Below are 23,464 nucleotides of genomic sequence, written 5' to 3'. Positions count from 1 at the left end.
AATCGATTATCTTTTTTTTTTTTTTTTTTTTTTTTTTTGTCGTTGGGTTCGAATCCCATCGTATTCAGATCAGATATTCCACTTCTCAAAGCATATTATATTGAATTTGGCGCTAACATTATTTTAGAAGCAGTGACTACTTAATCCATTTTTCCTTTATATTCAGCATTAACAGTTATTTGGTAAGCAAGCAACCTCGACTGGAAAATCAAGCGTATTTTTCTAAATCAAAATGCTTCCTGGGAACAGTTTCATGACAAGAGCTCTCTTACTCCACTTGGTTTTGATTCTCGGTATTTTCGAGTCTCTAAATAATGCGCGCGCATTGCTTGTCGTTTATCGTGTAACAACTCCTCTGATATGCTTATATTTGAAACTAGCAACTTCTTTCTTATTTGCAGCAACTCGTCTAATAATTAGCAACTCGTCTCAAATGCGGCAGCTTGTCTAATATGCAGCAACCCACTTCTTGTTTGTTTAACTTGCTGCATGCCTCTTTTGGGCCACCGTAAATATCGGCATAGAAATAACGACTGTCGATAAAGGGCAAGCTAAATAGTCGATTATTTACTAAACAAGAAAGTCCAGGACATAAAGCTGCTAACCATATCAATTTCTCCTTCTTTATCTTCAGGCTAAAATAACAGCAAGATTCAACGCCGCCTCCATTCCGCCATCTTACTTTTGGGGGAAAGGCGCGGCAAAGAAGAAAATGAGAGGGGACTGGTTCTAACCTAAGTGATGTAATGAGAATGAGTTCTTTTTAAGAAAAGGCAAGAACGCGCTGTAGCCGATGTCGTATAAACAATAATATTAAATGGATATAAATGTTTTTATGCATAAAGATGGGTTAAAACATTTTCAATCCGCGTCAGAGACAAACTCTTGAAAACCAATTTAACCTGAATTAGCCTGATTCAAAAATGATCAACGAATGGTACACAGTCTGTAGAAGCGAAGCAAAGCAATCAACGACAATTATGACTGATAATAGAGGCAAACACAGACTCTTTTTATTGAATGTAAAATCGAGTTTAATAATTCATTCAATGCTTTTAAAACTTCAAATATCACAGAAATAATCGATCTTCTATACAATACTACACTATGAGTAAACTTTGTTTGAATACAAATGTTTCATTATGAATTCCAACGTTATTTAGAATAATCAAAAATCCGGGGGAAAATGTATAAATGATGAATAAGAGGAACGCTATGAGTTAATTTGGTAATAATAAAATATTTATAATAATCCTTTTGCAAGGCATCGTATATAGCGCTGTTATCACTTCGCTTTTCAGACCTCAGACGAAGCCCAATTTGTGTCTCGTCAAACTTTGAAAAAGGTCCGTATGCCAAAAATCCAAACTATTAAAACGCAGAAGTATAGGTTCAAAAATGGTTCATCATATTTTATAGATAATTTCTGACAACTAGTCTAAGGTTTTCATAACATTCATGTATATATAATGTAGCTTTCAAAAGCTGTCAAAATCTCAATTGTTGATAAGGACGTTAAATCATTAGCCGAGAGAGAAAACGAGCCAGAGAGAAAACGTTTGAATTTTGAACTCTGAAAATGACAGCGGTAAAAGCTTTTCGATGTAAGAAAACTCAATAAAGATTTCGCTCAAAATTTTACATATATCAAAAAGATTTTGAGTTATCACGTATTTCCGGGTCCAAAGGCCACTAAAATCGTTAAAAAAGTAATCTATTCTATTGAGAACTGTTTTTAACGTTGGACGAATGACGCCACGCTTAAGAGCTCTACTTATAACTCCCCATCCCCACACCCACGGGAATCGCTGTCGTTCTCGTCTTCTTTTCATCTGAACTGGTGTTCCTCCAAGCCTTTTGATTGGCATTACTTGCTTATCTTTCCATTATCTTACAGTACGACTACTATAACCGGGGCTAGTTAGACAGCGAGAACAAATCAAATTGTAGAATCAAAACAATACATTACAACTTTGGGTAGTAAAGCCAATCAGGAAGCAGCAGAAACAATAGCCGTTTAACGTGTCTTTGTAATCTCATTTTATCTCATGAAAAAAAAGACAGTTATTTAGTTCGATTTATTTAGACGTAACACCAGGTCAATTTACCATTCTTGTGCATTCTAGGCTTCTGATTGGCTCGACTATCCAAAGATTTTAATTGGTTCTCTTGTCTAACTAATCTAAGTGGCCCCGGTTACAGTATAGTTGCACTGTAGCTGTTTCGTTATATACCTGATTTATGTACAATTTGCATTCTCCGTTTCCATGACTGGTCTGGATCCAGAGGTATGGTCAGCGTCTACCATCTATACTCTAAAGTCTACTCTTCTCTGTCTTATTTATACGACCCGCTTTATCCACAAACCATTGTCACTCTGTTCGCTGCTACCATGTTAACGCCTGTTCCCTGACCTAGCGTTCTCATGATACTGTCTATACTTTAGAATGGTACTGCTCTGAATGTCTTCTCAGTAGACTAACTGTTCTCTGTCATCATATTTACACCATCTAACACCACAATATTCTTATAATTTAAGCATGTCACACTCTTTTACCTTGACAAAGACTGTTTTCTGACGTTGTGCTAACTCATTCTTCACTGTCGTCACACCATCTCAAACCACCATTGTCTTACAATTCAAGTATACACCTACTTGCAAGAACGTTGTCATACGATATTAGAACATTCGTAATTTAGTAAGAAAGGAATACATTAAAAGACAAAAGAAAAAGTTCAGCTTAGTGATATTTTGTTTTTTAATATAATTCCTATCCCACTAAATCACTGTTCTATTTTCGTATGACGTTCTTGCAAGTAGGTGTATATCATTCACTTTTACCATGTCATCGACTGTTTCCTGACGTCTTGCTCACAGTGGTATTGTCCATACTGTCTTCATAACTCATTGTTCTCTGTCATATTTATACCATCTAACACCACCATGGTTTTCGACAAATCTACAGTACGAATCGCTTTTCCAGAGAGCCTTCCAAACGGGGGTATCATCATAATTGTAGTACTTTCCCAAGATTGGTTTGATATGTTGCGTGGCTTCTTTGATGTGGTAATGCGGCATGTACGAAAAGAGGTGATGTGCGATATGAGCATCTGTCAAGTTATGGAACACGTAATTCAAGATTCCATAGTCCCGATCCATGGTACATAACGCCCCTTTAAGCCATGACCACTCTTCATCATCGTAGTGCGGTACTTTGATATCTGTGTGTTGTAGATAGGTTACGATGACGAGCCACATATTAACATTCAAGTATGGTATTATATATAAATAAATTAACCACTGGATGCTATAGACATATAATGCCAGATATCCCAGTACGACCAGCCATATTATTATCGCTATATCGCTGATGATAACATCTCTGTATTCCTTCTCGCTGAATAAAGGACCTTTAGGCACGAAGTGGTTGACTTTAGTATTATATTTTCTACCTCTTGCATGGAACATCAGGTATGCTGGAAATCCAATCACCAGATACTTCAATACATGGTACAGCTGCTGGAATACGTTTGGGAATTCTAGTTCATCTTCTTTCTCGCGTTCTTTTCTGGTCATAGGTACGAAAGCTTCGTCGCCATCCATCCGATTAGTATTCTTATGATGCTTAGAATGGCTAATTCTCCAAGAATGATACGGTACCAGAAGTGTAGTATGCAGAACTAGTCCAAGCCAGTCACAGATGAATTTGCTGTCACAATACGAATAGTGGCCGCATTCGTGTGCAATTATCCATACTCCAAATGACACACAACCTTGACATATCCAATACACGGGCCAAAATATGACATGAATGTACCAGGGTAGATTCGAATCATACATTTTCACTGCCAGATAGAACATTGCCGATATCATGGCTAGGTCGAAGAGAAGATAGAGCGTGGACTTGAAGAAAGACCTTTCGAAGCAATGAGGTGGGATAGCATTCTTGATGTCCTTCAAAGTAAACGGGGGATCTTCCGCCGGCGCTTTCATTTTTTCATCTTTCAAAATTTCATCTTTATAGAAATAGTCCTTGTCAGTTTTACTTTTCGACTTGGCAGTCATTTTGCAGATAAAAATTCAAATCCAAGACGAGAATCTTCGAGTTCCGCTCGGATAATTCTACAGAAGAGCTTTCTAGTTTCCCCCTTCAAGGCCGACCGGTAAAAAACCTTATGAATTAAAAACTACGATTTACGTCAAGACTTTTGTTGCTGAAAAACAAAACAGCGCATCCCACTCCCCCTGGTGGTTTAAACAGAGAATATTTTGTCTTCTGGACCAATCACGGCTCAAAATGATAAACAAATAGCTGTGATTGGTGGAACGCTGGAGTTGCACCTGTCCTGTTAGCGCGAGTTTGCAAACGCTGAATTATTAAGTGCGACTTACAGGTGAATTGATGAAAGAACTCATTACCTATTTGTAAATAAAAAGCTATTGGATGGAAGAGAATGTTTTGTTTCTTTGATTAAGGATACCCAAGAATCGTTTAAAATTTCGGCTGTTGCATTTTAAGGTTTCAAATTTTTACCCTTGTTAATCCGGTCTAACGTTGGATCAAAGAGAAAATCCGAAAACGAATTAAATATAGAACATTATGGCTATTTCGGCATGACTGAACTAAGAAATTACTGGTTTATTTAAGGGTTAAATACGACAAATAAAAACCAATACTTTAAAATACAACTTTCGCCCAAGAATTAATAGCTCCGAAGAATAAAGCCACACCGCAGTTTTTATTGACTTTTTAAAATCGTTTCTTCTTTTAACCGTGCTGTCGGTGTACGAGTTATAAGGAAGAAATCTAACAAATAAAAAATTAACGATTCGTTTTGGACACAAAAGAATATGAATAAATTTGACAGCCATAAAGGAAAAAAAAATACTTCACAGGAAATGAGTTTGGGCGGTTAATAGAACCATAAATGATTTTTAAGGTTATGTAAGAAAGAAAGAAAAAAAGAAAAAAAGAAAGAGAGAGAGCGAGTAGCCTCCTTCGCAGCCTTTCTTAGGGTCGTCACGCAACGTTGCGTGACGACCCTAAGAACGGCTGCAAAGGAGGCTAGAGAGCGAGTTGAAAGTCTTGAAAGTCACGTGTAACGGAAATAGAGCTTTTAAGTTGTGACGCATTTCCGGGTTCAGCTACTCACAAAGGATTACTAGGTTTCCCACAACAAACATTTCCAGACCACAGTTTTCAAAATGAAATACTTGCCGCCAACAACGAGGGAATTTATTATTTCTAATCGTGAGATATTTTATAAATCTTTTCACGGATGACTTTTTTAATTTTATTCATTTTCAAGTAAAAACAGTTTTTTTAAATCGAGACGAAATCCTGAAACTCGGCTAATTTGTTTGGAGAAAAGCAAAATCACAGCTGTCAAATCCTGTAGTGAAGAAAATGTAAAAAAGCCTTTATAGAACTCTCTGATACTAATTTTTATTGTGAAGTGGATAAGGATCTTACCCCTGACAATCAAAAATTAGTTAAAGACACTGTTAACTCTTTCATTTCTGATGGCTCTTTACCCTCCACTGCTAAAAACCTTTTTGTTATTACTCCTCGTACTTCTCACGTCTATTTTCTTCCTAAGATTCACAAAGCTAACAACCCTGGCCGTCCTATTGTTTCTGCTTGTAGTTGTCCTACCGAACTCATCTCTAGCTATCTAGATTCTCTCATGCTGCCTATTGTTCAGTCTTTACCTACTTATATTAAGGATACTAATCACGCTCTTAGTATTTTTAATGATTTTCGCTTTCCTGATAACTCTTCTAAGCTTTTGTTTACTATGGATGTCAAATCTTTGTATACTGTTATTCCTAATGATGAGGGCCTTCGTGCTCTTCAGCATTTTTTCGATCTTCGTCCTGTCCTCGAGCCCAGCACTCCCACTTTGTTACGCTTAGCTGAACTTGTTCTATAAACGGTGTTGCTATGGGTACTAAGATGGGCCCTAGTTATGCCAATTTGTTTGTTGGTTATATCGAAAACCTTGTTTTTCAACAATATACTGGACCTAAACCTGAGTTTTTTGGACGGTATATTGATGATTGTATTGGTGCTACTTCTTGTTCGCGTAATGACTTAGATTCTTTCATCTCTTTTGTTAACTCTTTTCACCCTGCCTTAGACTTTATGTGGGAGGTTAGTGAAACATCAGTCACTTTCCTTGACATCTTGCTTAGTGTTAATGACGACCGTCTTAGCACTAGTGTCCATTACAAACCTACTGACTCTCATTCTTATTTACTCTACTCGTCTTCTCATCCTAAGCACACTCTTAACGCTATTCCGTTCTCGCAATTTCTTCGTCTTCGTCGTTTGTGTAGTGATGATCTTGATTTTTCTGTTAAATGTTCTGAGATGCGTTCCTTCTTCCTTAAGCGTAATTATCCTGCTCATGTTATTGATCGCGCCATTCGTAAAGTTTCTACTATTGATCGTACCACCGCTCTCACTCCTCACACTCGTCCCTCTAATGACCGCATTCCTTTCACTCTTACGTATCATCCTATTAACATTTCCATTAAACCCATTGTTAACCGCAACTTTTCTCTGCTTGACTCTGATACTCGCACTTCTGCTATTTTCAACAACCGCCCTCTCTTTTCCTATAAACGTGATCGTAATCTCCGTTCTTTCTTGGTCAAGGGAGTTCTTCCCTCTAACAAAGAACCTGGTACTTTTCGCTGTTCTCGTAAACGTTGTTATACTTGTCCTCACATAGTCTCTCACACTTCTGTTGTCGGTCATAAATCAACTGTTAAAATCACTGACCATTTTGTTTGTACCACTTCTAATGTTGTATATTGTATTAAATGTATCCGCTGTAATCTTTTGTATGTGGGCGAGACTGGCCGCCGTCTTGGTGATCGCATTTGCAATCATCTTTATGATATTCGCAATAACGATCCCACCAAACCAGTTTCCCGCCATTTTAATCTAGCTAACCATTCTCTTTCTGACTTCATTGTTTTCGGTCTTTCTTTGCTTAACGGCAACAATGATTGTCGCAAGACCAAAGAAATGCGGCTTATTCACCTATTGGGCACTCTTAGTCCCAACGGGATTAATGAACGCTTTATTTTCAACTAACCTTTTCTTTTGTCTTTTGATTGTTTGTTTTTGTTTCCTTGCCTACCTTGCTCTCATTGGTTTCTTTTGTCTTATTCTATCATATATACACTCCTTTCTACCACTTCTTTCTCCCTTACTCCGACGAAGGACTAGCGTCCGAAACGTCAGTAAGTTTTTTCATCTTTTCACGGTGTATAATTTACCTTTTCATCATTACTTTATAGAACTGCTTCTTGTTTTGAGCACGGACGGCGTTTTTTCATCCGTTAAACAATAATCGCTCTCAGGAAGCCCAAAACTATGAACTCGTTTCTTTTAATGGTGATTTTAGAAGAACGATGATATTTAAGTAAAATAAAATAAGGTGACAATATCTTGGCTTGTGGACAAAATATTTGTCTTTTCTTTTTGAGAATATTGGAAATGATTCTAAGGCACAGAAGGAGCCCCGCCACTGCAAATAAATGTCTTAAATAGAAAAATATATCTACACACTGCAGCAAAATAACTTTTTATCTTCGATTTTTGTTATCCCATTTCAGACAGACCACGAGTCATCTTTAACCCTTACAGTATAATCTGCCTTCTCATGCAATCCTTCAACAAACGATGCTCTAGGGAATGACAAGTGGTCTGAACTGGGAAAGAACGAGTTAAAGAGTTCTATTGAGCAGAACCGTGGGAGGGATTTTTATAGAAAAACAAGTACGTTTTATAATGATTGTCTATTTAGCAATTATTCTCCAAAGGCGAAGTGAATATTGAGGCGAATAATATTATTGTTTTAGCATATACCAACTTGTGTACAGAGTAACATTTTTCCATTATTTCTATATACAATAATTCAATAAAACAAACAAACAGAAACTTTTAGTTTGCGTGACAAATTCATGCAAAACTTTTAGCAAAACGTTTAGGCCATACTTCGTTGCCTTTTTAGTATTGATAGGAATGGCGTTTACTTTAATTTTTTCAATTTCCTCATCGGAAATTGTAGCAAAACGATGGCGGCAGATGATATTTTGTTGCCGACTCAATATTCCGAGATTCAGAGGTGAATATCGTACAATATTCACCTCCAATGAACCAATGAGCGCGCGCGTTCTAAGGAAGTACACAAGTTGGTATATGCTAAAGCACTATATTTCTGCCTGACTTTCCTATTTGCTAGTATTATCTAGCTGGAGCACAAGAAGTTTACCTTTGATTGGAAAAAAATCAAACAGCGATTTTTTTCTAATGAATATTTGTTTGATTACTTTTATCTGAAGTGGGCTTTCTGTGTTAAGGCTGATAATGCGATATCTCGTATTGGTTGAGTGCAGCACTTACCATGAGAATAAAAGGACAAAAGACGTGGCCACCATGTTGGTTGACACAACAAAATACACCAAGAGCAAATTTAAGGTCAGATGAAAGTCAACTAAAATGAAGGCTACGACGTCGCATGCACCCAAGAATAATCAGAGCGCTGCGATTTAATAGCTCAACGCAATTAGTTGGAGCAAATTTCATATGAATATCTAACGTTACGTGGTGTGCCGTGACCTTGGTATTTTGTCTGATGGATGATTCGAGAGGTAACATCGCACAATCTGATAAGTTAGTACAGATAGAGCAGTTTTCGCATGACTATGAAAAACACAGTGCCCTTAGCGTGCCGTGCCGTGACCGTTACGTTTTCTAGAATTTTAGTTGGCTGACTTTTGACGTGACCTTGGCGTGACCTTATCAGCGGCGTGTTTCGGGTATTTGATTCGATGGAGAGTAAAAACTCGCGCATTGCGATTGGTCTGGCATATCAGTTGCCGTGTCACGACCGCGTTCGCGAGCCGCCATCTTTTCGCAGTAATACGAAAACCGCTCTACCGTACGAATGTGCAGTTTGATAATCATATGACACTTATTCTCAATAGCTCCATAACGCGACCATGTACCGTAACATTTACACATCTATAATTCATTCTACCTCACTATGACATACTGTCTACTGGCATATCCATTTGCTCGTCTCTGCTCTTGGAACTGGTTATTTCACGTCGAACCTCGGGTGTTATCTGCAAGAGAACAAGAAAAGACGATGATAATGGTGTGACAACGACGCTCGATATAGAAAATAAAAATTTGCAAACGGTTTATTCTTTTATTTTTTGGCAAGACAAATAATCTTGGTGTAGCTAAATTTCCTTGCTTAGCGCTACATCATTTTCCATTTGGCAGTTCAAAATTGTTTTAGTTAAATTTTAGTAAAATTTGACGTGCATTTTTGCTATTTACAGACTGCCAAATTTGAGCCTGTGTATTTAGAAATTAGTCCTCGTGCCGAAATGGCTATCGAATGGGCTATTGATTCTTATAAAATAGCTGTCATAAATCTCGCGTTCTGATTGGTTGGGAGCGCATGCTTTATGAGAGAACATAGCACGCGCGCGCACGTTCAGTTGCGTCAAAATAACGGTTTTTGTAATTTGTATTTTATAAAAGAAATAAAAAACTTGCTTGCTGTGCTGTGTGGAGTAATGAAGCACTTGGGGATTGGCAGAACACTCGAGAAGTGTCAAGAAGCACTCCCCTACGCGTCGTGCTTCTCCTAACACTTTTCTTGTATTCTGCCAACCCCGCACACAGCATTATATATTACTGTATTTCTTCATTATAAAGGATTATCGGATCCCCAGAATTCCCACAAGGAATACAATACCTGGTTGTGGATGTGTACTTTACAGAGCTCAAGAAGACTGTCTTTCTGCTCGCTTGAGACATCTTCTTTATATCTAAGGGGGCAAAATCCATGCTTTTAGTTTGAACTGTGAACACGACTGTTTCGCCTGTATTTGCAAAATGTCTTGCATTGAAGTATAATAGTTTTTATCCAACTTCTTCAAAAGAAAAAAAGGAAAAAAGAAAGATTCTGTAATAATACAGTAACCAGCTGGGCCCGGTTGCACGAATCTTGGATAGCACTTTCCGGCGGATAAATCCTTATTCATTGGATAAGTCAATGCTGTTATCCAATAAATTGATCCACTGGATAAGATTTATCCGTCGGATAGCGCTATCCACCCTTCGTACAAACGGGCCCTGATCTGAGACCGTAACTTAGAAATAACGTCACTGCAAAACTGAGGTGTCTTGAACCGTGTGAAAAATGGCCTGCGAAAAATATAAGACATGCCCGCCATTGCCGTTGCACTCTTTTCCTTTGGTGGCCTGGAAATACATAATTTCAAGAGGACAGTGACGCCTTGAACAGTTTTGCGAATTTTCTGTATTCTCATTGGCTAACATTTTTCTAGTCGGATTAGCTGAAGGAACCTGCCTTCAATAATTACTAACCTTTGTACAAACGTTAGTAGACACTGATGCCATAGGACCGGGAGAGTTCGCTTGTCAGACAAGAAACTGGAGCAGTGCAACATAACAGATTGGTTAATTGATATGAAGGTAAGGAACCAAAGAAAGAAAGGGGTAGTCGAGTTCGTGCATAAATACCGTAAAGGTGCTTACACACGGTGCAACATTGCATGCAACATTGCACGCAGCAGGACTGTTGCAGCGTGTCTACCCCAAACTCGTTGCACGCAACGTTGCATGCAAAAAAAATTTGAAGTTGAATCGCGCTCCACTCTTGCAACATTGCACGCAACAAATTCGTGTGAACATGGCTGCAACATTACCTGCAACATTTTGAAATTTCCAGCCAATCAGCTTGAACCAAATTTATAACTGAGAATATATGGACCGCGTAGCACTTATGAAATACATGAAGATATAGAAACATAGATAAGTTGTAGTGCTTGGGAACGAGGTTAATCCTCGTTTCCCAGCGAGGTCGGAAATTAATTTTTCCGGATTTAATTCCAAGGTTCTTTCGCCCGGAATAACCTCGTTCCCCAGCACTACAACTTATCTTTATTTCTATATCTTCAAATTTATAACTGCCAACCAAATATCTTAATATAGCAGGCTGACACAAGCGATGTTGCGTGATTTTGTTGCAATGTGTGTCACCCCGATTCAAATTTGTTGCTTGCAATATTGTGTGCAATGTTGCACTGTGTTTCAGCACCTTAAACCTCTGTAAATAACCCCCCTCCCCGAATTTGAACTCTCCCAAAAACAAGACTCCTAAATTCGAAATTCTGTAAAGGTCTTTCTCTTTAAAAAAATCCCTCAAAAAAAAAGAAACAAGCTCTCTTGAAAATAAGGTCACCAAGAAAATACACTGAGCAAATGTAATATTATGCCACTGAAGGGTTTGTTTTTGAATGTTTACGGTAAGGTAGGGTGGGTATTGAGCATTATTATAAAAGCTGCCAAGCTCGTGTAATATTGAAAACTGTTGATAATTTCTGATAAATTTTGCAACAAAATATCACTTACCGTAAAAAATGATAGACCACAGCATCTATTACTCTGTAGGGAAGGGCATATTTTTTATCGAAAAACATCTTGAGGAATATAGTGTTTGCTCCTGGAAAAAAGAATTATCATCATGAGTATGCACATATCAAGAGTAGCCTTCTCATTGATAGATGTTTTCTATAGATGGGCTTCCTGTTGTGAGTGGGAACAGAGAGAGGGTGGGAAAATGTAATGTTGAAGAGAGTCAGTATATGGTTTTGTGTTTTGGTTTCAACGCCTTATCAGTCTAAAAATTTACTGCGTAGACACAGGTACTGTAAAGCACCATCTGAAAAATACTAGAGTGATGAAATAAAAGGCAGGAATCATGTTTTATGATGGCAATTATCCATAAGCTATGTAGGTTAGCAGGGATAAAAACAACACCTTGTCAGTCGCCAGTCATGATGAACTACCAAATTAATTTTAGCTCAGTCCTACCTCATTTCTGGCTCAAGGCAAAGATTTGACTGGACAAGTTCTGGCCAGAACGTTTCTGACGTTGCCATTATTTCCTGATAGGAATCTTATTGCATTTTGTGTCTATTTATTTTTTCACTTTCTTAGGCTGTCTTTCTTTTCTTGTAATTTTCAATGTCAGTGTGTCTCAATAAATTTATGAACACAGATACCGTAGCCTAATACAAAAAAAAAACCTGGGTACCCCCCTAATAGGGCCAATATTTACCTGTGTAGTTCATCTCTGCTATCTTCAGCATTACAGCACTTGAATGTAGTACTGGGATACTTGTCTTAGCAAGAACACTACTGATGATGATAGCTTCACGAAGAGTACAGTCACCTGCCTAGAAAAAAACAGTGATATATTAAAATTACCATTAGACACAGGAAGCCCAGCTTGGTGATGCTAAATCAGTAAAAAGATCACGTTTGAATTTATCACGGTATTAAGTTACGCATTACAAACACTGGTGTTCTATTACGTAGTGACCGTTTGTATTCTCGGTTTTCACCCACGTGACTTGGTGCATGACAACGGTTGCTAACCGCCATATTGGTGCACAACATAGTGTAAACAAAAGAGATTCATCACAATCGAGCGACTAAAAGTCAATATTTTCAGCACATTTTCTATAATGGTTCTTTGTTTAATGGTAAATTGTCATACCAGGAGTGTTCGTGATAAGGGAATTTCCCTCTTTCGTGTTCCATCGGTTAGAAAAAGTCAAGGAGAGGAGGCAGAAGAGCTGTCGATTGAACGACGTAGAAAGTGGTTGGCCGCCATTAGTAGGGTTGGGTTATCCGAAGAAATCATCAACAGTGGGAGAATTTGCAGCCGTCACTTCGTTTCTGGAAAACCTGCTGCCAATTGGGATAAGTTTAACGTCGATTGGGTGCCTACATTAAATTTGGGACACAACAAAACAGTAGTAAGTGAGAAAAACTCTGATCTTCAAGCCGCGCGAAGTGAACGTGCAAAAGTGAGAAGGAAGAGACAACAGGAAAGAGCATTGTTCGAGTCAGCTGCAAAGGTAGCGAAACTGGATGAAGAAGGCGCTACAATCGACAATATTTCTTTTGACTCTCCTTCTTTAACTGAGGAAATCAGCCAGATCGCAAATGACCTTCAATCAGCGAGTGATAAATCAAAGTTGCACTGCCAAGATGGCGATTTATTGGACGGGATTACTTCGAAGCTGGAGGAACTTTGTAAGATCACTGACTCTAGCACACAAACAAACGAAGTTAATCCAGAAATGACCGAGTCAAGCACACAAACTGAGGAGTTAGATTATATGTTTTCTCAGCCAAAGAAAGCCCCTTTCGATCGCGAAGATATGCTGGAAGATGGGAAGGTACTATTTTACACTGGATTGCCTTCAGCTACTATTTTACAAGCTGTATATGAACATGTAGCCCCTCATGTGGCAAGAAAGTCGTTGAGCTTAACGAAGTTCCAGGAACTTGTCATGGTCTTGATGAAACTCCGACTTAATGTGCCATACTTGGATCTTGCATACCGTTTTGAAGTGTCTGCACCAACTGTCTCCAGGATATTTTTTACCTGGATAACAATCATGGACATACGACTCTCTCAACTAATATATTGGCCTGAGCAGGATGAACTATGGAGAACAATGCCTCAATGCTTCGAGTTTTCGTTTGGAAAGAAGACAACAGTGATTATTGATTGTTTTGAGGTCTTCATAGAAAGGCCTACCAACCTGCTGGCAAGAGCCCAGACCTTCAGCTCCTACAAACACCACAACACTGTAAAGGTATTAATTGGAATCACTCCACAAGGCACCATTTCCTTTGTATCAAAGGCCTGGGGTGGCAGAACATCTGATAAGCTCCTCACTGAAAACTGTGGTATTTTAAATAAACTTGTGCCTGGTGATCTAGTAATGGCCGACAGGGGATTTACAGTTCATGAAAGTGTGGCATTCAAGAGAGCAGAGCTTGTTATACCAGCGTTTACTAAGGGGAAGAGCCAGCTGGACCCCATCGATGTTGAGAACACCCGAGGAATTGCAAATGTCAGAATTCATGTGGAGAGGGTAATCGGTTTGCTGAGGTGCAAGTACACAATTCTGAAAGGGACACTGAGCACTGACTTTCTCATGAGCAATAAGGAACAGGTACCAGTCATTGATATCATTTTAAGGGTGTGTTCTGGTCTTGTTAACCTTTGTCCACCAATCATTCCATTTGACTAGATTATAAACATACTAATTATTACCAAAATTTAAGAATTTGAATTTATTTATAAAGATAAAAATGAAATACCAGGATATTCTTGTATTCAAAATGTCATAATGTATTGGTGACACAAGAAATATTTTTCTGCTTTGTTCCTGTCAGAGTAGCTATTTTATTTTTGGACATTGCTGATGAAAACTAGTGTATCTTAATTGTTTATTATTAATTCTCAAATTTACTACTATTTTGTTGCATTTAAAGCACAATAGAATATAGTGGTCTTTTGTATCACCTATTTCAAAAAAACAGTTGTCACTGCCAAAGGCAATAGTCGATTCGAAGGTGTAATATATGAAAATAAACGCAAATAATCAAAGCCTTTAAAGTTCTTTCAGGCTACAAACAACACTGGATATCTCAAAACTCATTAAAAAAAAAACAAAAAAAAAACAAGTGATTGTTGGAACTATGAATAACCTATCACCTTTCTCCTTTAGCGATGACAACCTTTCTTAAATGAAATAGGTGTATAGATATGTTTTTGTGTAATGAATATTCTAGTGGATCGAAACCAACTGTTATTTGCTAAATAGCTACTATGATTATTAACAACTTTGTATTTCTTTCATGGTATTAATGCATTTGCTCTTCTAAAACAACATTACTGTTTCAAATAAAGAGTAGATGATGGCTAGTGAACACTAGCGTGTTCTAAACACATATTCTAAACTGATGGAAACATTGTAATTTTACCAATTTCCAAACACTGAGCCAGATGTGGGCGCATTTTGGGTATGTCAAATGTAAAGTCTCGTGGGCTGAAACCATAAACCAGACACGTAGCAAATGCTATGGCAAAGATTCCACAGTCACTCCCATTCAGTTGTTGCTGGACTGTTACATTTTCTATGCCTACATAGCTGTCTGCCATTAAACTCTCTACCTGTTCTTCAACCTCTTTGGCAATGATATCATGGTAGAGACTATCATAAAGGTTGACCATGCCTGGTCTACATCCAATAGAGCTTATACAGACCCAGTGCATATGTCCTGTATGTAATATTTGAACAAATTCTGAAGTGACAACATCAAAGTTCCTAATGGGGCCAAGGGTTGTTTTTTGAAAGCTCTCTATCAGAGGATTGACTTTCTGTAGATGTACTTGTGCTTTCTGAATTATTGTACAGTCCAGCCATCCAGTAGGTGAATTAATGATGTCAAAATGACTGTCATTGAGGCTACCAAGGGAAGCCCTCTTGTCTAAAACCCCTTTAGTCACTTGTGTTATTTTGACATCCGATTCATCATCACTGGAATCAATAATTGATGAATAACTAGTAGATACAGCACTAGCATTATTACCAATGATTGTACTTTCCTTTTTGTCCAATTTAGCTGCTTGCATTTGTGGAATACTGTTTTCACATTTTAATTGGCTTGTTGATGCAGCACTAACAGTGTTGGCTTTTGAAGAAGAAGAACAAGTGGTAGGACCAATAGAACTAGATGCAGTTACTTTGGCTGCTTGAGACACCTTGCAATTGCTGCACACCCACGTAGTTTGACTATTGTTAGGCATTCTTTTATAGTCCAGACACTGGAGATGGAAAAACTTTCCATTTTGGCAATTTTCACTGTGACATTTGAGAAGCCTTTCATTCATCATTGGTGATGAGCCACATACACAAATACTGTCCAGTTTCAAAGCTTGATCATTATGTGTGCACTTAGTAGAACTTGGCTTTGATGCTTTTCTTGGCTTTTTGCATTGAAATTCTGCTAGCAAGCGGCAGTTAGGACAGTACCAAACATCAGGGACTGAATCTGATAAATGCAAACATGTCTGGTGAAATTCCTTTATTAGGCACTTTGGGTTACTGCAGTGAATAGTTCTTCCTTGAGAAGGCATTCCACAGTAACAAATACCAGAGGACTTGTTTGCTGGTTTTATTTCAGGTAAGTGCTGTTTTCTTGTATACCATCGAGCAAGAATCTCAGGTAGTATGCATGTCTGCCATACTTTTGTAACTTTGGGAACGATAGCTTCCCAGTGACTTGTTTCTGGGAGAATTCTTTCAATGAAGACTTGAGGTTTGTTTTCGCTGAATGCACACACGACAAAGTCACAAAATTGGCGACCAGTTATAGACAATTGTTGCTGCACTTGGTAATAATACTGGTGCTTTCTCTTTAGTCGAAATATTCCATTCACTTTCTCTAGGCAAGAACTTTTCTTAAGCACATAACTTTCAAAGTCCCAGTTTTCAATAATGTAAGGGCACTTTACTTCTCCACACCCATCACCACAACAGGAGCAGGAACAGAGGAAATCAGGTGTTGCATGCATCCAGGGATGTTGCTTATCAATGAAAACTCCACACTTTATCAGTACAAAATCTTTGTGGTTTGCAGACATGAGATGGTTGTAAGTCTCTATGGCTTTGCCTTCATTTTTGATTCCATGATTGATTGCTTTAGATTGCACACTAAACAACTGTGGATAGCAAATGTTTTTAATAAGTGAGATAGATGGTTGGTCAGGATTTGTATTGGCAACAGAATAACTCATTGAAGCCCCAACACGACCAGCTCTATGTTTAAAAAACGCAGTTCCTTTTGATTGATCCCTTGTTTCCTGTTCTATTAATTCTATCTCGGAATCAGAAAGAGATAGTTCGACTTTGCAGCACTTTTGTAACAGCTCTGGGTAGTTCAGCTTCAGATTCTCATGATTGTAAAGGGATGGTATCGTTAGAACACGCCGACTTTTTAGTACAAATTGATCAGCATAAGGAGCCACTAGAGAAAGAATGACAGGCTTTTTTTGGCTCTCATTTAGTTTTGCAAAGAAGGTTTTCATATCCGTTTCTGTAGGGGTGACATTTGGGACGGACTTCGTTTTCCCTACCGGAGTGCTAGTCGAAGGTTGTACACCATCAATTTTAACGTCTAATTCATCTTTCAACTTTCGAGCTGATTTAAAATTGATGTCTTCAACTTGAGCGTACGGTACTTCGTTCACGTAAGTTGGGAGTAGCCACGTACATTTCACTTCTGTGCAGGCCAACTTTCCATGTATACGATTCCACGCCTCAATATAGAACAGTACGCTCCCTACATGAGAGCAGCACTCTGCTAGACCTGCTTTGCAACCAAGGCAGTGGGCAGATATTATCGTTCCTTCTCCATTAGCGATAATCCAAATTGGTATTGGCGGTTCATTCATTCGCTGCGAATGACGAACTTTTCCTAACACCACGAACTTATTTCCAATGGCTTTTCCTTGAACGCTCGTTATGAAGCCCGATACCATTTGATTGTAACTCTCTAGACTCTTGAAAGCCTTGAACTGCCTTAAAGTATAGAAGCTGGTTTCCAGCACAAGATAAGAGAGAAGATCGGTGGCTTCGATCGGTGGCAGACATTCTGCATCTAACTTCTCGCCTTGTAAACACGCGGGGTCGACTCCAATACCTTCGATTTTTTTTAAATATCTCGTTCGAATGTGATTTTCAAGCTTTTTGGCGTATTCAGATAAGACAATTGAAGAGGTATCTTCAATTCTTTTCTGTTCTTGGGTTTCGTTTTTTGAAATATCGACGAGTAAATCCTCGGACATCGCATAATTCGAATCAAAACATAAGCGCACGTGTGTGATTTGACATATGCTAATGAGCTTCCTGTGCACCAATATGGCGGACACTAAGTTTTAATCCGCTCGTGACGTCACGTGAAAACCGAGAATATGGGTGTATTGAGTTACGATAATTATGTAATGTCATCAATATATGAAACGTGATCGTTTTACCGATTTAGCATCACCAAGCCAGGCTCCCTGTGCATTAGATAAGAAAATGCAAGGGAAAACAGCAATGATTTAACTGTATACCACAGTTAACCAAAAACCTTAAAAGTGTGATGCCTGGTTCCAGCAAACATTCCTATCCACTTCATCTACCTCTCCCACAAACAAATATATACATAGGTGGGATTAAAACAGGGTGAAAGATTGTATAATCTGAGCAATTCACTAGCTTATGACAAGATATTGAAGCAAAACAGGGAGCACAAAGCACTTAGAAAATACACATTGACATTGTTCAGTGTAGTCCACTTTATTTTTCATATTTTCTCTGTGCAGTCACAAGCTCTAAGTAACTGGCAGAGGACAACCTCTTTCATTGAATTACATGGGAATAAGAGAGTCTGAGAGAAACTTCTCTTCATTAGAGGCATGCAAGTGTTTTCTGGAATGATTCAATACTCACCTCACAGAGTGGTAGCAGAATTCCCTTGAAGAAGGCAGCAGGCTTGAAGAGGGCCTTTTTAAGGGACTAAAAAAACAAGCATTGAATATCAGATTTATTATTATTTTTCTTGGATCCTAGCCTTAGATTCAAAATAAAATGATCTTTTTAATTCTCATAGTATGATACTGTCAGTTTGGATCAGATAAGAGACTATCAGCATGTATGTTAAGCTATTATATAGCTAACTATGTCCGCCCGTCTCTTATTGTCATCATTATCCATTTGAATTACTAAGTGTATAAACTCCTTATGTGCATACTGACTTCTGTACACAATAAACATGAATTTTTCAGGATTGCTTGCTCACAAAATCCTAGTTACTGCTATTTCATAAACATGCAAATTCTGTAGCTTTAATTTGCCTGTTGGAATTTGGTTCTTCATGAAATTTCCATAAATTATTTTCACAAAAATTATTATTAATTTTTGGTTATTTGGGCAAGGGGTGGGGATTGGTGGGGATTTGATAGGAAACATTTGCAACTGGGAACAACAGTGAAATTTCATGGGTTTCTCAACTAGTTCAACTAGTTTATAAATTAGTATAATCTGTTGAGATTTTGATCAATATTTGGCCTCGAAACAGAAGTCTTTTCTATTTTTGATAGTCAGATATGGGCCAGATATGCATGAAAAGCTTAATATATAATATCAGTTTTGCCTGGATCATACCATGTAGAGGTGGTAGTTTAGTCTTTTGTATTCTGCAATATCATCTCTTACTCTTGGATAAAGGACTAAATTGAAAAACCTAAAAGAGAATGACATAAAAACTTGATGTCAATAGAGCAGCCGCAATCTTGGTCGATGATAACAAAGCATTCCTCATAAGCTACTCTTGTTAGATCAACCAACATGGCGGCTGTTTCACTGTTATTTATATCTCAAGGGATTTAAGTCACATGGTTGCACACACTGTATATAGAAAAAAATAAATTAGAAACCTACATGTTGTATACTGAAGTATGATAAGAATTGAACTAATCTGGAAAATAATTTTCTTCTGGTTATATGATGATATCATGATTTCATGTTTCTTCTACTGTACTAAAAAGTACAAAGTATTCAACAAATAAAGTTAACATCTTTTTTTCGTAAAGTTGGCAGCCCGCTTGGTTGGCATTAGCAACCATACACTGTATCACAACCAATCACAGTGTTTGTACTACTTAAGCTATATTTTGATAACACAATATTGATGGATGGAATTAGAGGAAGTAAATATCTAGGTCGCAGATACATAAAAAATGTGTTTACTAGATGTTGTGTAATGATGATGATGAATATGATTATGATCACTTCACTTACACGAGGGATAAGATGTGTTAACTTACAATAGCTATCTAATGTACGGCCCTCATAATGCTAGCTGTTAATAATGCTAGCTGTTTAACAGTATTTTATCACCTTTGAGCCATTTTTGCATTCAAGTTGGAGACAAATATCCTTGTTGCCTGGTAGACTGCTGCAGCTGACCACTGATCTGGTTCAGTTATGAACATTACCTGGCAGAAATAAGGTCACAGGAGCAATCAGTCAATCAAGTCAACATTGCTAGTAAGTTTTGTTCTCACTAGCAAAAGGTTCTAAACTTTTCAGTCCTTCCATTTTTGGACTGTGGTCATTCTAGCTAAACTTAACTGTCAAATTTTTCTTACTCAGTAAATACAAAACTTCACTAGAATTTAGCATGTTTGCAAGTGTCAATTGCATACCCTGAGGATAAGAAAGTAATGAAGCATCTAATCAAAAACATAGCAGTATGTTATCCAAAAAATTACCTCTTCCCAGTTTGTGAGGGAGGGAATGAACTTGAAGGCTTTTGGCAGCTTTCCTGATCTATACTTTTTAAGGATTTCACCAACACTGCAATAAAAGAAACCAAAGGTCAAAAGAGCACGCTTTTTTCTGCATTTGCTAAGATGTTTGATTCATACTACATCTTGTAACAAGATTTGGTTTCCAAACATTGTATAGTAAGAGGTAGAATATGTGCTTACCCTTTAAAAACTTTGACCAATCTTTCATCCATCGGTGGAGCTGATGTTCTTTCTGTGAAGGCATTTTTACCAAGTTAAGATAGTTGACAATAACCAGTGCACAGCTAATGTACGCCATATAAATAATAACCAGAGTACATCTAATGCATGCCATCAATCATCTCTTTTTCATTGGTTATATGATATTTCAAATATTTTTGCATGAGCAAAACAGTATGTCTGTGACCCTCTCATAAACATGTTAGCTCACCATGAATCAGAATGCATGTTCTGTTTTATATCTTTTATAGTCATACTTTAAGAGCATGGGTGTACCTTCAGGGTATTAATAAAATTAATGTACTTTAAATAATAGTATCTTTGTGCTTTCAACCTGGAGCCTTTGAAACTAATGAATCTCCTATTCTCATAAAAATATTTTGATATCTTATTCTATTTTTTTTTAAATAGGAGCTTTTGGCTTCCAACCTTCGAAGAAGCTCCTACTATTATACATGTACATGTAACGATAAAAAATATTAACCAGAGAATGTCTACAGCATGTAGTTGATATACACCTATTTCGAAAATCATTGTCGCACCAAGAGCCTCAAGTAACAAGCCAAGGCTCCAGAGAACGTCGGTACTTATACTTATAATTCATTTATTCTTGGTTCATGCAAGTGGCTATATCTCTCCACTTTATTATCATCTCAAGCAGCCTTGCTTGGAGCAATTTGTGAAGTCAATAAGTGAAAATGCACCATAAATAAACTAATTACAGCTAAAAGTACCAGCGTTCTCTGCAGTCTTGGCTTGTTGCTTGAGGCTTTTGGTGCGACAACGATTTCTGAAATAGGTGTATATAAGAAATATCAGTAAATAAATGTTGTTCTTTTACCAGACATGTGGCTTTCAATTTCTGTCTTTTTGTCCTGTATTTTTTCCATGATCACATCAGCTAATGTTCTTCTTGTTGGTGCTTCTTTGGACATAAATTTTTCAAAAGCCTTTTCTTCATCTTCATCAACTTCCTAAAACGAAACATGAAAAATTTAATTTGTGATTACATAGAAAGTTTCAATCCTAACATGTTCTTGTAGAGATGAGAATATGTGGACCGCATGGCACTAATGAAATACATGAAGATATAGAAATATAGATAAGTTATAGTGCTTGGGAACGAGGTTATTCTGGGCGAAAGCCCTTGGAATTAAATTCGGAAAAATTAATTTCCAACCTCGCTGGGAATCAAACCCACGACCTTCGGAATTGTACTACCAATGCTCTACCAGCTGAGCTAGAGGTCAGACTGAGAGCAGGCCGGGGTGAAATAGATGTTGGGTAGCGATAATTATGATGCAAAGATGAGAATATGTGGACCGCATGGCACATGTTCTTGTAGGTTGATGTCAGGATGTAAATTTTTGTCTGCTTTCTTAACCTTAAACAATTTAGATCCTAGCCATTAACTTACTAGGCCAGCTTTTATTATCCCTGATGAGGGACTAGTTAGTCTGGCAGCTACTGTACATGTAGCATCTTTAATAAACCGTTTGAAGTTGAAATAAAGTTTATCTTTAGTTATTCATTAATAATTGAATTTTAATCCAATTTTCTTACCACATGCTCATAGTAAGCTTCACTTGTTTCTGAATATTTATCCTCATCATCTTCTGAATCATCATCATCATCATGATCCAGCCTATCTGCACCTCCAAGACTTGTCTGTGCAGTTTTTAACGACGTCTTTCTTGGTCCGTACCCGAATTCTTCTACCAGCTCATCCTGTTGTTTCCTTGCTTGCTCTAAGATCTTTTTCGAAAGCTTTTCCTCCACATACTGTAATTAATAACTCTATCAGAACTCTTATGATACTAAATACGATATTGATATGCAAAAGGATGGAGTTGGAAGATAAGAAAAGGAGTTTTTCTGCGACTTTATTACAGTATACTTTACAATACAGTTTGAAACCTTAATGTGAAGTCGTAGAAAAACATCTCCTACAACAGTATACATGTTGAGAGACGAGGGATCAACGCTTAAAAATGAATTCTGTACAATGAAATGAGAGTTTAATTCAACGACAATAGGTTAAGACCGAGTGAATCAAATACAAAACCACTCTATCTCCATGTTGAAATAGCACATGTAAACTATTTTCAATGGCCGCTCACCGTTTCATCTTTTTCTGCTTGTCTTTCTCTGCGTTGCTTTGTTCTCCGTGAAGTTTTTACTGTTTTATCGTCAATAATATCCTCTGCTAATCCACCTTTGTGTCTTCTCTCTTTCTTATCTTTCCCCATTTTCAGTAAAAACAGTGATTTTTTCAATCAATCCATAAAGAACCTCTACTAGCTTGGTTTCGACACACGTGAAGTACAGTTACAATCAGGCATTCCTCGATCAACTTACTCGTCCCCTTGACTCGTCCCAGGCATCGTGGTAAACCACAGGAAACCCAACGAAGGTAACTATACTAATAAGCCTTTTCATAGTTTAAGAATCGATTCCACTGCGCATGCGATTTTATCCCGAATTTCTCACCTTCTTTTGTTTAATTAAGAACAAAAGAAGGTTTAGACAAAAGAAGGTAGAAATTCGGGATAAAATCGCATGCGCAGTGGAATCGATTCTTAAACTGTGAAAAGGCTTATTGAGCTGATCTGCGCAGGTAACTATCCTATCTCTCATCACATGGATGTGGGACACAGACCTGGCGGAAAATAGGGAAGCAAATATTTGTTTTAATAATTAGTAGCTCTCTAGGGAAAGCATCGATTGGTAGAAGCAGGTGAAAGAAAAGTGTAAAAATTGGCTGTTGAACCTCACACCTCCCTGCAGATAATACGTACCGTAGTTCAAGAGGCTTATTCCCCCCCAACTACATGTGAAAGTCAGGTCCGGTGATTCCAAGTCTGTCTCCAAAAAGACTTGAAGGTATTTTGTAGATATAAAAGTACCTTGTGCTCAAATGGTCTATCAAGACCCCGTGTGTTGATCCTGTCTTGGCTTA

The 23,464-nt window shown here is 37.7% G+C and overlaps 4 protein-coding genes across 4 annotated transcripts; 1 reads left to right on the top strand and 3 right to left on the bottom strand.

The window, feature by feature from the left end:
- Window positions 1-1,035: 1,035 nt before the first annotated feature.
- On the bottom strand, window positions 1,036-4,165 carry LOC116303763 (uncharacterized). Its single transcript, XM_031713364.1, has one exon. The coding sequence runs from the start codon at window positions 4,064-4,066 to the stop codon at window positions 2,906-2,908; it is 1,161 nt and encodes a 386-aa protein (XP_031569224.1). The 5' UTR covers window positions 4,067-4,165; the 3' UTR covers window positions 1,036-2,905.
- Window positions 4,166-7,583: 3,418 nt separating this feature from the next.
- On the bottom strand, window positions 7,584-22,867 carry LOC116308762 (bystin-like). The gene is made up of 13 exons (XM_089040487.1): window positions 22,626-22,867; window positions 22,069-22,287; window positions 21,347-21,479; window positions 20,467-20,518; window positions 20,248-20,332; window positions 19,874-19,971; window positions 19,139-19,217; window positions 18,425-18,490; window positions 12,181-12,298; window positions 11,472-11,562; window positions 10,425-10,490; window positions 9,790-9,862; window positions 7,584-9,145 (listed from the first exon to the last, which is right to left on the bottom strand). The coding sequence occupies exons 1-13, from the start codon at window positions 22,752-22,754 to the stop codon at window positions 9,062-9,064; spliced, it is 1,293 nt and encodes a 430-aa protein (XP_088896613.1). The 5' UTR covers window positions 22,755-22,867; the 3' UTR covers window positions 7,584-9,061.
- On the top strand, window positions 12,496-14,885 carry LOC148905287 (uncharacterized). Its single transcript, XM_089040486.1, has one exon. The coding sequence runs from the start codon at window positions 12,590-12,592 to the stop codon at window positions 14,171-14,173; it is 1,584 nt and encodes a 527-aa protein (XP_088896612.1). The 5' UTR covers window positions 12,496-12,589; the 3' UTR covers window positions 14,174-14,885.
- LOC148905286 (uncharacterized) lies at window positions 14,202-17,905 on the bottom strand. The gene has a single exon (XM_089040482.1). It carries the CDS (start codon window positions 17,773-17,775, stop codon window positions 14,881-14,883), a length of 2,895 nt encoding a protein of 964 aa, XP_088896608.1. The 5' UTR covers window positions 17,776-17,905; the 3' UTR covers window positions 14,202-14,880.
- Window positions 22,868-23,464: the final 597 nt, after the last annotated feature.

Source organism: Actinia tenebrosa, unplaced genomic scaffold (assembly GCF_029948245.1).
Source record: "Actinia tenebrosa isolate PJP-AT-01 unplaced genomic scaffold, QUT_ActTen_1.0 PGA_scaffold7__59_contigs__length_16204524, whole genome shotgun sequence".
Classification (NCBI taxonomy): domain Eukaryota; kingdom Metazoa; phylum Cnidaria; class Anthozoa; order Actiniaria; family Actiniidae; genus Actinia; species Actinia tenebrosa.
This window is presented reverse-complemented; position numbering and strand designations above follow the sequence as displayed.

Bases quoted from the DNA above. Each gene is read 5' to 3' on its own strand.
- LOC116308762 (XM_089040487.1), bottom strand. From the start codon at position 22,754: ATGGGGAAAGATAAGAAAGAGAGAAGACACAAAGGTGGATTAGCAGAG. The intron at 19,218-19,873 runs GTGATAAAATAC...ATTCTCTTTTAG, and splicing joins AATGCAAAAATGGCTCAAAG to GTTTTTCAATTTAGTCCTTT. The intron at 9,146-9,789 runs GTATTGTATTCC...GTTCTCTTGCAG, and splicing joins AAGTACACATCCACAACCAG to ATAACACCCGAGGTTCGACG.
- LOC148905286 (XM_089040482.1), bottom strand. From the start codon at position 17,775: ATGTCCGAGGATTTACTCGTCGATATTTCAAAAAACGAAACCCAAGAA.
- LOC148905287 (XM_089040486.1), top strand. From the start codon at position 12,590: ATGGTTCTTTGTTTAATGGTAAATTGTCATACCAGGAGTGTTCGTGAT.
- LOC116303763 (XM_031713364.1), bottom strand. From the start codon at position 4,066: ATGACTGCCAAGTCGAAAAGTAAAACTGACAAGGACTATTTCTATAAA.